General features: G+C 35.5%; 1 protein-coding gene across 1 annotated transcript in view; it reads left to right on the forward strand.

The window, feature by feature from the left end:
- The first annotated feature begins 1377 nt into the window (after positions 1-1377).
- The window catches only part of LOC128207636 (xanthine dehydrogenase-like), a 36962-nt gene continuing 24228 nt past the window's right edge, over positions 1378-14111 (forward strand). Inside the window, exons 1-6 of the mRNA XM_052910678.1 lie at positions 1378-1435; positions 11157-11302; positions 12017-12186; positions 12775-12935; positions 13294-13432; positions 13705-13930. Coding sequence (XP_052766638.1) covers positions 1398-1435; positions 11157-11302; positions 12017-12186; positions 12775-12935; positions 13294-13432; positions 13705-13930 — 880 coding nt within the window. The 5' untranslated portion in view covers positions 1378-1397. The remainder of the gene's footprint in view (positions 1436-11156; positions 11303-12016; positions 12187-12774; positions 12936-13293; positions 13433-13704; positions 13931-14111) is intronic.

The following is a 14111-nucleotide window of genomic DNA, read 5'->3' on the forward strand; positions in this document are numbered from 1 at the left end:
GGCAAAAATATGCCATTAGGCTGATGAAATTATGCAATTTGTCATGGGTGGGGGTACGGAGGAAACGAAATAAGAAAACAATACAACTTTCAATGTGAGCGATCTTAAGGAATAACTGTGACACAATTTACAAGTCCTAAATAATCTTGCAGCATTATCAAATCTACCTTTCTCAGTAGGAAGTTTGTCGTTGATACTCCTAAAGTTGCAAAGAGCTTCAGGATTTTTTTTAATATTAATTAATTGTAACTCCAATCGTGTATGAGCTGATCACGCCATCTTGAGGTGGCTATATCTTGAATGCAGATGGTGAATGTTTCATTGAGTGTCAGCGCAATCTTGTTTACATCTATAAACAATGGATGTAACAAATTATCCTACTACTGTAATTTAAATAAACTGTTTACAAACACTTTTGTTTTATCTGGACCTTTGTTATACAATCGCTCCTAATCATTACTGATATCATCGACAAGAAGATAAACGCATGATATCCCAGTTGTATCCCACCGTTCTAGTTTAATATAATGATCCTAGGAGTTGTAAATATCAGCGTCCTAGCTTCAACCATGTACCAGTTTAATACTAAATTGCACCGTTTGACTCATAGTCATCCGCCAAGGAACCGTTACGGCGTCCACAACACAAGTTATTGAGGCTGTACACGAGCGAGGTAATGTGAAGACGAAAGCACAGCAAACTTTCTCAAACATTTTACAATGAATATTAAACTTGCTTAATCCTAATTTAATCGCTTGTTTTGAGATCCTATACACATTGCTATATACCATTCAATTAATATGAAGGTACCGAGGCCTTCAAGCCCTAAGCTCTCGTTCTGATGGTTACAGCTCTACCGTTCGGCATTTTGAAGAGCACAACAGCAAAACTTCAGGAACAAATGATTGCAATATACAAACATTTATTTTTGTAACTGAATGATTTTCGTATGCCAAGTGCGTCTTTGAAAGATGTATCTGCTACCTTGACATCCGCCGGGGGCAGATTCTCTGAAAATGATTAGCATGTGCAGTAAAACCGATGAAACAATCTTACAATGTATTCATATTTCTGAAACATGGCAGTGTGCATGATGTTTAATTGCTAGTTTTGTGTCGTTTTTTCCCCATTTTCTTCTTGTGACATTTTTACAATGTAGTTGTTCACATCTTGTTTATCACTAAATGCTAGAGATGATAAAGCTTTGTAGCTGAAATGAATTGAAAAGTTCAAATTTTAGCTTGGGACACTGTACTAAACAAATAATATGTATTGATAATGAACATCAAATAGGTTATTTTAAGATAAAGGCGATTAATAAGACATCTTGAACGATAGAGACTAGGGTAGGTTGATAAAATCACCGCATACGAAGACAAACAGTGTCAGTGTTAACTATGGATTCTTATATCAAATGTCCCGTGTGTAATGCTAGGTAAGTTTCTTTTTTAATTCATTGGTTAAAATTGCAAAAATCATAACCTTTTAAAGATAACTATCCTCGAAATATTTAGTTCTTTTTCATTGTCTATATTTTCATTTTTATATCGAAATTGAACTTTGATAACATTAGTTCGATAAACTTGAACATACTTGAGTTAATGATTTAATATGGTTTACACATATTTTTTCTGAGGTTGTTATATGCAGGTGAGAATATATTATGATAAAATGATATTCGTCTTCTGAATAATTAGAGTTACTTACAGTACACTAACCCTGAGCACTATCTATTCTATTACGGCAATATCAGCCTGTTTCTATATTAAGTTTATGTAATAACAATTAAAGCTTAAACAAAGACGTTCTTTGTTTTTTGGTAAAACATCAAGATAAAATTCAATTTCAAAATGTTCCTTAATGATTTTATACACGCATAGATTATTACTTTTGCTTATCCCTTCATGCCATTATTCCTTAAAAACATCGAGCACTATATTCGTACTCATTATATGAAAGTTCTTCAATTTAAATGAGTTTGGATTTAACCAAACATATGAGAAACAATACATATCTAACAGAGATTTCACCTTATTGGCCCAGGTGTTGCGATGATAAAGGCTTCCTTCCATGTCACATTACAGTTCTTTTGCGATAATGTTGTCGTTAGTTTTACACCAACATTTATAATCCTAGCATATATATTTACGTATCCAGGGTATCTTTATATTTCACCCGTAAACAAACCAGTTGCATGAACTCGTTTTAACACCAAGTATATATATACACAGATCGATTTCTTTCGATCTAGAAAATTCCCATATCTCAAATCCATGATTCAACGTGGCCCCACCAAAAGCGTCAAACAATCGTCAAAGCACGCTTGACTTTTGCAATGCTTTGTATAACTTACAAGTGCATAAAGAACCTTAAGAATATTCCCTGCTATGGATTCTTGGTTAAGAACAAAGCATGCACCAATTGTAAGCTTTTTTGTTAGAAATTAACAGTTTTGCCCAAAACTACCATATCGTCGGCAAATAACATAAGTATAAGAGTAACATCATCACAGGTTAAGTCCGCGTACAGGATCATCTTTTAAAAATAGCCCAAGATCATCGACGTAAGGTGCAAATAAAATAGAAGACATCATTATTTCCCCCTGTTTAAGGCCGAGAGCACAATCAAAATAATCAGACAACGCCCTACGTTTTTTTACACATTATTTCACATTTCTTGAAACAGTTTTTGCTTAAACGCATTTTATATAAAAAAAAAACATCTGTAGGAGACCGAAACCTACGATTCCAAAATTGAGAATCGCTCAGTATGTTATTACTTTCTGCCCAGTCTGTTACTCTTTTATTTAATATTCCGATATATAAAACCCCCAGCTTACTTGTTATCCCACGGTAATTTCTTAGGTTGTTAGAGTCGTTCTGTGTGTATAATAATGCATTTAGACCACTCCAAAAGAAAGTGTCCAGAATTAGGATTAGCATTCAAGAAACCAACTAGATCAGACGACAGAATATCTACTGCCGCGATTAAATACTCATTTTAAAATTGGTCATTAACAAACGCTTTACCACACTAGAGTGATTTAATGACCGTTTTATATCTTTATAAGGTTTATCTAGTTCCACAACCTTACAATTAATATTTTCAAAAGCATGATAGTTGTTAAAAAAATCTGCCTTCTGGTTTTCAGCTGAATGCATATCATTTTTCCATCACGATGAAACAAATTGAAGAAATCATATAGTCATATCAAATTCCCCTCTGACTGACCTTGAAGGTAACTGTTAACACAACTTGTTCAATAAGCCAATATAATGTTTTATTTTGATGAAATTGTTTACATCCATCCAATCGTTATGGTCTTGTAAATTCTCGTGGGATCATGTTGCTGAAAACTATTTTTCCCTCAAATCTACTGAGACATTTTTTCTCCTTTCCTCTACTTTGTTCTTCGCGTTAATAGAATTAAACGAGCTCTGCACTGTTCAGTTCAATTAACGTACACAGCCGATATCAGACACCTCTCGAACCCGGCTTTATGTAAGAAGTAACAAGAAAGACCATTGATGCAAAGCATCAAAGGGCGCCATTTAATATTTTATGCATTTGTTATATGTTGAAAAACAAGGAATGTCAAGGCCAACAAGCATATTACAATGCATTGAACCGCATCCATGAAATTCTCAAAATATTTGTAGTATTCTGCTTAACAACATAGGCTAAAGCATTGAAATTGAAGAGTTTCAAGTTGAACATTTCATTAGGGGTGTGGTACATTAATGAACACGACAGAATTAGGGTGCTTGTGCACTGTATTTTTTGTCATTGCCACCTATCCATACACCAAGTTATATTTCAATACCATGAGTATTTTGAAAGTAATGCTCTGGTCAAGAAAAAGAGGCAAAGGGCAATAATTCTGTAATTAGCTGAAATACAGCTATAGGCATTGTGCACTGCACTTCCTCTTATTGTGCTTTACCATTGAATGATGTTTAATGAAATTCCAAAAAGAAGTTTTCTTGTTATGCTACGGACAGGAAAAGGAACAAAGGGAATAACTCTTGCAATTTGCTGAAATAGAGTTATTGTTCTTGTACACTGCAGTTCATTTAGGGGGAGGGGGCAAAGTCACCATGCTGAAATGACAACTTGAAAGGAAGAATAAGTTTCCTGATTATATGGGGAATTCATCATGAAGAAGTGATATGAAATAACGATTTTTGTAGTACTTTAATAAACATTATCATTTCGTATGAAAGTTACAAACATAAATAGAACATAATTATTGAACTGTTATATAAAAAGAGAACATTGTTTACTAGATGAAATGCATTTATAACATAACATGCCTTGTTTTTAGCTGTTTAATAATACTAAAATGTATGAAATTGGACAAATTGCATAAAAAACTGGTCAATGGAGTTATAATGTTCACTTCTTCATTTAAATGGTAAAGAAGAGTTGAAAATGGATGTTTTAGTTGATAGTGATATTAACACAAAAAAGCATGTGTCTTATAGGACAATGGCAAATTTTTCAAATATGATAAAAATAATGCATACAAACTGGATATGTATCAGACTATGCATGAAAGAAATAATACTGTTTCTATTTTTCACAAAGGTTTTGAAATACAACAATGCACATATAAGCATAAATAGGCCAAATATGCACAAAATAATAGTAAACAATGTGCGAAAGTGATACTGAACACTTAAAATAATTTCTTTGTGCATTAAATGAATATATACCAGAAAAGCAATACTAAATCAAGTCCAAAATGTATAATAACATTAAGAACACCCCTTTATGAATACCTTCATAACAAATCAGAGTACATGTAAACAATAACCATTTATATAATTAGTATCAAATGTGTCTACTTTAAAGTGTGTTTTCATTTGCATTAAATTAATATAAACCAGAAAAGCAATTATAACAAGAGCTGTCACAGTATGTGACGAATGCCCCCGAAAGTGACATTGACCTACGAACAAGGTCAGTACATGAAAAGTTGATCTTGCCTTTACGTGTCAAATACATATGCGAGTTATTTTAAATTGCCTCTGAACATAAAAAAATACCACCCATACTTGACAACCTACACTGTTATGTCCTTATATTCAGAATTCCCTTGTGAATCAACACTTACCTTAGAGGTAGGGACACGGGTCTAGCACGCGACACGCCGTCTTGGTATGTGAAACACATGTGGCAAGTTATTTTAAAATCTGTCCATACAAGGGAAAGTTACAGCCCGGACACGACAACCTATACTCTATGTCCTTATATGCAGCACTCCATTGTGAATAAACACTAAGTGTGACCTTGACCTTTGAGGTAGGGACACGGGTCTTGCACGCGACACGTCGTCTTGGTATGTGGAACACATGTGGCAAGTTATTTAAAAATCTGTCCATACAAGGGAAAGTTACAGGCCGGACACGACAACCTATACTCTATGTCCTTATATGCAGCACTCCATTGTGAATAAACACTAAGTGTGACCTTGACCTTTGAGGTAGGGACACGGGTCTTGCACGCGACACGTCGTCTTGGTATGTGGAACACATGTGGCAAGTTATTTTGAAATCTGTCCATACAAGGGAAAATTACAGCCCGGACACGACAACCTATACTCTATGTCCTTATATGCAGCACTCCATTGTGAATAAACAGTAAGTGTGATCTTGACCTTTGAGGTAGGGACACGGGTCTTGCACGCGACACGACGTCTCGGTATGTGGAACACATGTGGCAAGTTATTTTAAAATCTGTCCATACAAGAGAAAGTTACAGCCCGGACACGACAACCTATACTCTATGTCCTTATATGCAGCACTCCATTGTGAATAAACACTAAGTGTGACCTTGACCTTTGAGGTAGGGACACGGGTCGTGCAGGCTACACGTCGTCTTGGTATGTGGAACACATGTGGCAAGTTATTTTAAAATCTGTCCATACAAGAGAAAGTTACAGCCCGGACACGACAACCTATACTCTATGTCCTTATATGCAGCACTCCATTGTGAATAAACACTAAGTGTGACCTTGACCTTTGAGGTAGGGACACGGGTCTTGCACGCGACACGTCGTCTTGGTATGTGGAACACATGTGGCAAGTTATTTTAAAATCTGTCCATACAAGGGAAAGTAACAGCCCGGACACGACAACCTATACTCTATGTCCTTATATGCAGCACTCCATTGTGAATAAACACTAAGTGTGACCTTGACCTTTGAGGTAGGGACACGGGTCTTGCACGCGACACGTCGTCTTGGTATGTGGTACACATGTGGCAAGTTATTTTAAAATCTGTCCATACAAGGGAAAGTTACAGCCCGGACACGACAACCTATACTCTATGTCCTTATATGCAGCACTCCATTGTGAATAAACACTAAGTGTGACCTTGACCTTTGAGGTAGGGACACGAGTTTTGCACGCTACACGTCGTCTTGGTATGTGGAACACATGTGGAAAGTTATTTTAAAATCTGTCCATACAAGGGAAAGTTACAGAGCCGGACGGACGGACGGACGGACGGACAGACGGACGGACGGACGGTGCGATTTTAATATGCCTACCTTCGGGGGCATAAAAATCCCTAAATATATAAGAAACTGAAGACAACAAAGAATAACACCCATTTATGAATATCTCCAAAACAAATCAGAGGTCACCTAAACAATAATCATTCATACAATTAGTATCAAATGTGTCTAGTTTTTGTGTGTCTGTTCATTATCTTTAAATGAGCATCTTTAAAGTGAAACTCTTATTTGAAATCAATACATATAACAGGGCTTCCATTAAGAATTTGAAACTGGAAGTATAAACTTCCTGTCCATCAATTTTGGAAGTTTTACACTGAAATGTGGAAGTTAAAATCTCCCGAATACAATATCTTTTTCCACTATTTTTCAATTAGAATGTTAAAAATCAAGTAATTTGTAACTTTAACTTGCCAAATTCAAAGACTTACATTATAATAAATCATTTTTTCTTAAGACTGATTGAAATTGTGACCATAAAAGTAATATTGACACAAGGTTTGAATATTTTGAACTTCCAAGCTTTCTACTTTGGTGGTTTTCTTCAAAATTATGGAAGTTTTTGTACTTCCTAGAAATCAATTTTGAAAGTTTTAACCCATTTCTAAGGAGTTATATACTTCCAAACTTCCTTTAATGGAAGCCCTGCATACAATTGTATTTATAACACACATCAAATTGACCGATAAAACAATAACTACTTACTAAATAATGCATTTACTGAAATATTGTTTACTGATTTATAACAAGTTTGTGACCCTGTTTATAATAGCAGAAAGCATGACCAATATTAAATGATTGGTGATTGCTAAAAGATTTACTGTGGTCTACTATAATATCACAAGGCAGAAATACCATGTTTTATGTTCATTCTTATTAGCAAATTGAACTCAAAATCCTTCATTAGAAACATTGTTGTTGACATCTATCAACCCATTTTGAAAAATCAAAACAATAATATCAATTGTGATAAGTCTTGTTTGGGAGTAAGAGTGCATCTTTAAAAATAGTGTGTGTTTTTTTCACTTGATATGAAATATGTACCAATTCAATTTGACAAATGAGACAAAACATTTAAGTTAGGAAATAGAAGTAGTAATTGTACATAATATAAAACAACACAAAAATTGACAAAGCTCAATATAACAGGAAATCTATATGAAAACAAAAATCATTAAAGGCCATTATTATTTAAACTGAATTAAGGTATTTAAGTTATACACACTTAAATAAAAGTTTTCACCGACAACATAGTTATAATCAAGGTACGCTATGGGACTTTTATCCAAATTTTGAAGATATTTTACCGTGAATTAAAAAAGTTATTTAAGTTTCATTACACCCAACCCCAAACTCCAAGGGCTACAAAGAGCGACAAGTAAATATTTTATCTATATTTGATTTTTGTTTCACATTATCAGAGCTTATGAATAAACATTTCTGGTGAAATAAACTTCAGTTAACAGAAAACATAAGTTCAACCGAACAGCATTATTGATACACATGCAAAAAATCATTTTGATTGATCTTGTGAGTCTTCTGAACAGAGCAGTATTTCGATTTTTGAAAATATAAAGCAGTTTTATAAATTCATAAAAATAATTAATAATAAGACAACCTGCTGAAATCATTTTAAATATTTTCTATGATGTCTAATGAACAATTTAAAGGACAATTTATGATAGTTTACCGTTCAATTTTGAAGAAAATATACATAATGTCATGTAACCATACATTTTTATAGCTAATAAAATGCTTAAAAATCAAACCCTTTCTTGTAAAATTGATAAAGCTTTATTGGAATTTTTCATAAACTGTAATCATTCATTCGTTTTTTCGACAGAAAATCTTCTCTTACGCGTATAATTCGCTTATAATCTATGTTTTACTGTAATAACTCAAATTGTTAGGTGTATCGTAATCAACCGTCAGTGTGCACTTTTAGTGTTTACTTATTTTAAACGTATATTCATGATAAAATCATCACCCGAGTTTCCAACTACTACGATGTAGAAATTCCATTTTTGACCTATGAATAGCGGGAAAATATCTTCTGGTTCTAAAAATAGCAACATCCGGTATGTGTTACAACTCGGGGACAATCTTAATAAAATTTTACTAATGTCACCTTCAACACATTAACAAATAAAGTTAGGTGAACATTTAATTCCAATATCGATTAGATTAAAGAAAAAAGATTTCCTCATGTTTTATCAATGCAGTAAACATAACAAAACAACATAAAACATAATTATTCCCATTCACATTATTACCGGTCCATACATTTTACATTTCCGGCACATGATATTTCATATATTTCAGATAACCAATCGGAAAACGTAAACGAATCGGAAAAAAATATTAAACTTATTTGTCCTTCTTCCGAAATAATGTTTTGAAGATAAATTGAAGATTATCTATTCAACAATAAAAAGCATTTTTAACACCCATGCAATCGCCACCCATTTGCATTTTTTAATCATTATAAAATAACAGTAAAACCCAACTGTCAACCAACTTAAAAACCGCTCCTACCACTAACTAAAATAAATTCCCATTCCATAATAGGCGCGCACTTCAGTGCGGCGCCAACAAATCTTGAACATGTTGCTACTGACAAGTCACGAAAGAGCCGTCGGCTTTTTCCAGGATTTCCACGATGGCGAGTGCTTGTGATAAGGTATCAAATAGAATGAAATGTCAAGTGTATACGTTGCGTTGTAAAACCTGTTTTGCGGTGTACTTTATTGAAGAAATTTTGTGATTAATGCAACTTTATTGTTAGCACTTTCGCGGCAAAATGGAAATTGTACAAAGTGGCACGGAGAAAATGGGATAATCAGCAAAGTGGCGGTCTCGTTTGCCGCGGAAAAAAACACGAAATGGCAGAAATCATCAACCATATGCATTGTCACAACTTTATTTTTCAAGATGTTGAAGCTCCCTTAATATCTTGGGGATGTCAATGTCGGCATATGTTGTATTTAGTTGTTTAAAATACTCACCGTCCAAAATATGCTCGCACTTGTGCACTGATGTTCAATGCTCTTGTATGTTATCATCGTCGTATATTATTGCTTGGTTCCAATTAGTTGAAACTCCCAAAACTTGACAGGCCTTAGTTTTTTTATTTCAAGTAGCAAAAATACATTAAACCTGCTTTTGATGATTGAAAAATGGTTTATTGTGTTTATCATCAAGATCATTTCCATTTAAAGTCAAAGCACTCGTAAAGAGTGAATGTTAACAACCTTGGATGTATATAGACGGTTTACAATGCCAGAAATCTTGAAAATTGAACTACGCTGCAAGTAGATCGCATAATTTAGCAGTTAAACTTTACTCTTAATAATCTTCGTTATTTATGCACTAATACACGTCACTGGCAATCGATTTAAACTTAATAATACTAAAAACAACTTAACACACTACATATAATTGTTACTAATATCAAAAATCTTACGAAGTTCTTCTACTGATGTATCTGCATACTTCCGAGGTCGTTTTCAACTGAACATTGCTGAGGTGTATCGAATGGCTTCGACATAGTGTGAAGCGTTATAATATTTCTACGTGTAATCACGACAACTACACGGCAATACATCATGTTTTTGCAATTTTTGTTGTCAAGTATTCTTTTTATGCATACGGTGTAATTATACTATATATAAGTATTTGTCATGACACTCAGTTTTTATGTAAATGTTAAACATTAATACAGAACTCTTATTATATCGATGCCTTGTAGCTATACAATATTAATGACACAATGGGTCTTACTATACTTAACCAACTTGCCTTAAATCGGACTAATTTCTAGCTAATTAAACACGAAGTAGCTCCTATGAAATCGTTCATCTTTTGCAATCATGTACATTTCCGAGTTAATATAAACCATGGTGATACTCAAGTCATACAAACAAATAAAGATGTATGCTTGCCCTTGGAAAAACAAAAGGGATACGGCAGAATTACCGTAAAAAGGTAGTCCAGACTTCTTTCACTACTCGCGACCATTCCTTGCGACGTACGGCGCGTTTTCAGTCGCCGTATGTCGCCATGTATCAAAAGGAATGTCAACAGGGAGACAGGGGTCTTGGGAATTAAACATTTGTATGCTACTTGTATTCATCTTTGCCGTTACATGAAAACAAATGAAAAAATAAATCGCTTGCTAAATTATACTGCCTTATAAGATGATTAGTTTTTATATTCTCAAAATTCAAAGCATGAATCTGCAAAAACTTTAAAAGTCCACTGGTTGTACACTGTTGACAATGTGTTTATTGTACAGTGGTGGTGTTAGTTGTTTATACTCCGGGTCCCGGCGTGAGCACATTGAACGGTCCCAGGGTGACAGTTCAACCACCGCACACCTATCCTGGGCGGTGAACCAGTACTAGGTGCCTTCACTTCTGCAAGGAACTGACAACTTCTGTACATGCCAGGGGCAGTGGTACAGTGTGAATGGTCGTAGAAAGGATTTCATAACCAATCACAACAGAAGTGACCTGGTCCGCCGGGGAATCGAACCCGGGTTGTCCGATTAACAGTCCAACGCTCTACCGACTGAGCTAACCAGGCGGACGTTTATTGTACGGTATCCATGTGTACCATTTTATAATTATAACTGCAGTCACGTGACCACACAGCTGTCACATGACAATGGCGTATTCGCGAGCACCTGTGGAAACTGTGGCCATTACTTCAAGTTCCGAGCGGACTCTTCCTTTACTACAAGCGTCGCATTCAAGGTCAACGGCACGGCGGTCACCGTAGCAGGTAACTAAGCATTAATCAGACGCCAGTTCTTTCTCGCTTAACCAATATAATCATTATATTGTGTGACTTAACTATAGCTCCAGTCCAGATGTATTTAACAATACAAAACATCACGTACATACCATATACAAAACATCACGTACATACCATATACAAAACATCACGAACATACCATATACAAAACATCATAGATATACCACACATACATCATGAGTTTTCGATTTGGATAAAACATATATACACATTTTGCTGATTCAGAAGAACAAATATAGCGATTTGGACTAACTTTAGCACATGTATGTAGTTTAACTGTTACTATCTAAGGCTAAGGCAAACAGCCTTTCGGGGGTACCCAAATAAAAGGGCATGGTAGCATTATTATTCTAATAATATTCAATAAATACACAATCACATACATAACATCATTGCCTTTTTGGGTGATCTATCGTATTATCGGTTGGTTTGAAATAAAGACATACAATATCGTATTAAATGTATTTATTATTGTGCATTTATGTGTCCTTGAATAATGTAAATGATCAAGTGGAATTGTAAAAAAGTTATCATTAATATTTGTTGCACCGTATACACGAAAGAAATATAAATAAATTCAAAGTCTCCAATCTATGTTTTTTTATTAAATTCTCAATTTAAGCATATGCAGCATAGGATTAAGGAATACAATCAGATAAGAGTGCTCTTAATTTATTTCAGCGGACGCGGGATATGGACCGGAAGCAAGCCTGAATGACTACCTGCGTCAGTCGGGGATGTCCCGGGGCACGAAAGTGTTCTGCCGTCAGGGCGGATGTGGTGTCTGTGTGGTGGTTGCCAAGATTCCCCTTGGCACCGGACAAACGCCCCTTGTTGCAAACATTAACTCGGTATTATTCGTTTGGAAAACTGATATTTGTTACAGAAACCATAAATTATAAACATTTTTATAAAAAACGCACAGCACACCAGCATAAGGTGTTTTTGTATTTCAAATACGTTCGGATTCATAACACCATTCAAAACTATCTACCCCATCACTAGTTAGGATGTTTGATATATGTGACCATATGATATATGATAAGTCACGTAATTATGCATTGTATTGAGCATGTCATTTGTATTCATTACAGTAGCTTAACAAGTTTCGTCACTATTTAGAATGCAAGATAAAACTTGTTAACTGAAAAGACAAACTAAGGGCTTAAGGCACCATATATTTGGTCCATTCATGCATATTTCATGTATTCCAAGTTAACTATGTTAATTATCAGTTTTCAGCTTGTGTGATTGCACTTCAAATGTCTGTTTGTGTCATTCATTTCATTTCACCTGCTGCGGTAACAGCCGTGTCATTTGTGTGCATTGCATTGCGCATATCATGTGTAATACTTATACTTAAAATATGCAGTGTAGTAATAAAGTACTAACAACGCATGGTGTAGTGGTTTAATACATGTCTGCCCTTAATCTATCAGTGCTTGGCGCCGCTGTTTTGCTGTGACGGCTGGGAGGTGACAACCTCTGAGGGCATTGGGTCCGTCAAGACGAAGCTTCACCCAATACAAGCCGCTGTGTCGGACAACTTCGGCACCCAATGTGGCTACTGTAGCCCCGGACACGTCATGAACATGTATGGGTACGTATCGTCGGCAAGTTAGACAATGATGCATTTTCATTTTCCTTGCGAAAGCCAATGATGATGCCATATTTGTGATGTTTGCGGTTCCTGTTCTATATATATATAGTAATAAACAAAGGACTTGGAACTCAGACTTTGGGTGTTATCAAAGCATATAAAACAATACCATACTAAGGAAAGGACGCAAATAGTAAATTGGGAATCTATATTGAGAAGTTATTTAGTTTATCCCATCCAAACCGTCTAATAAAGGTAATACAACACAATGTCGAGAGCCTTTGACTGGTGTACTATTTATCGGCTCGTTTTCATATTCGCATAATCTATTCATTTTTTATATACATGATTTACACAGGTTGATGCAAAAGTACCCTAACATGGACAAGCAGTTTGCCGAAGACAATTTTGAAGGCAACCTGTGTCGGTGTACCGGTTACCGGCCAATACTAAAAGCTATGAAATCTCTGGTTCCTGACACAAGCCCCGATATCGAGGTGAGGAATACTAATGATTCGAATACAATTAAATAAAAAAAGTATACCTCTTTTTAGTTTTAACATACATATGAAGTTCTTTAAGCTACATTTCCCAGTGAATTTATATAACATCAATTGAACTAAGCATTCTTGGGTGCTGTCGTCTGTAATTTCCTCGTGTCACTAACTAGAGGTTCTGGTTGATTCTACTATAGACTATACTTGTATATATGGTGTAATTTTACAATATCGGTCAAGTACGCTTTGACAGACTAAAGTCTATCATATAGGATCTTTCCGCGAAAATGTGTAAGATGACTGGTCGCGCTTGCTCCTCGGGCACTGGCGCGTCCTGCTCCGGAAGTTGCGGAGATTCACGCGGGGCTCATAGAGCGGTCCGACTGGCGTTTGGAGCCACTCGCTGGGAGAAACCGACGACCATGGCGGACCTACAGCAGGTCCTGGCCCAAGTCAGGGGACAGAAGTACCGCATCCTCGGCGCAAACACCGGAACCGGTGAGCACCATTGAATGTATTTAAAGATGCTGCTTCTATGAGGTTTGCATAAGAATAAAGATAAAATGTTTCCGAACGCGAAAATTGGAAAAAAAAACTCAATAAGATCCCTTCATCCAGTGTAGATGACTAGTGCAGAAGAAATATGTTACGGCAGTTTTGTCAACCAAATACCTTATTT

This window comes from Mya arenaria, chromosome 11 (assembly GCF_026914265.1).
Source record: "Mya arenaria isolate MELC-2E11 chromosome 11, ASM2691426v1".
Lineage (NCBI taxonomy): Eukaryota > Metazoa > Mollusca > Bivalvia > Myida > Myidae > Mya > Mya arenaria.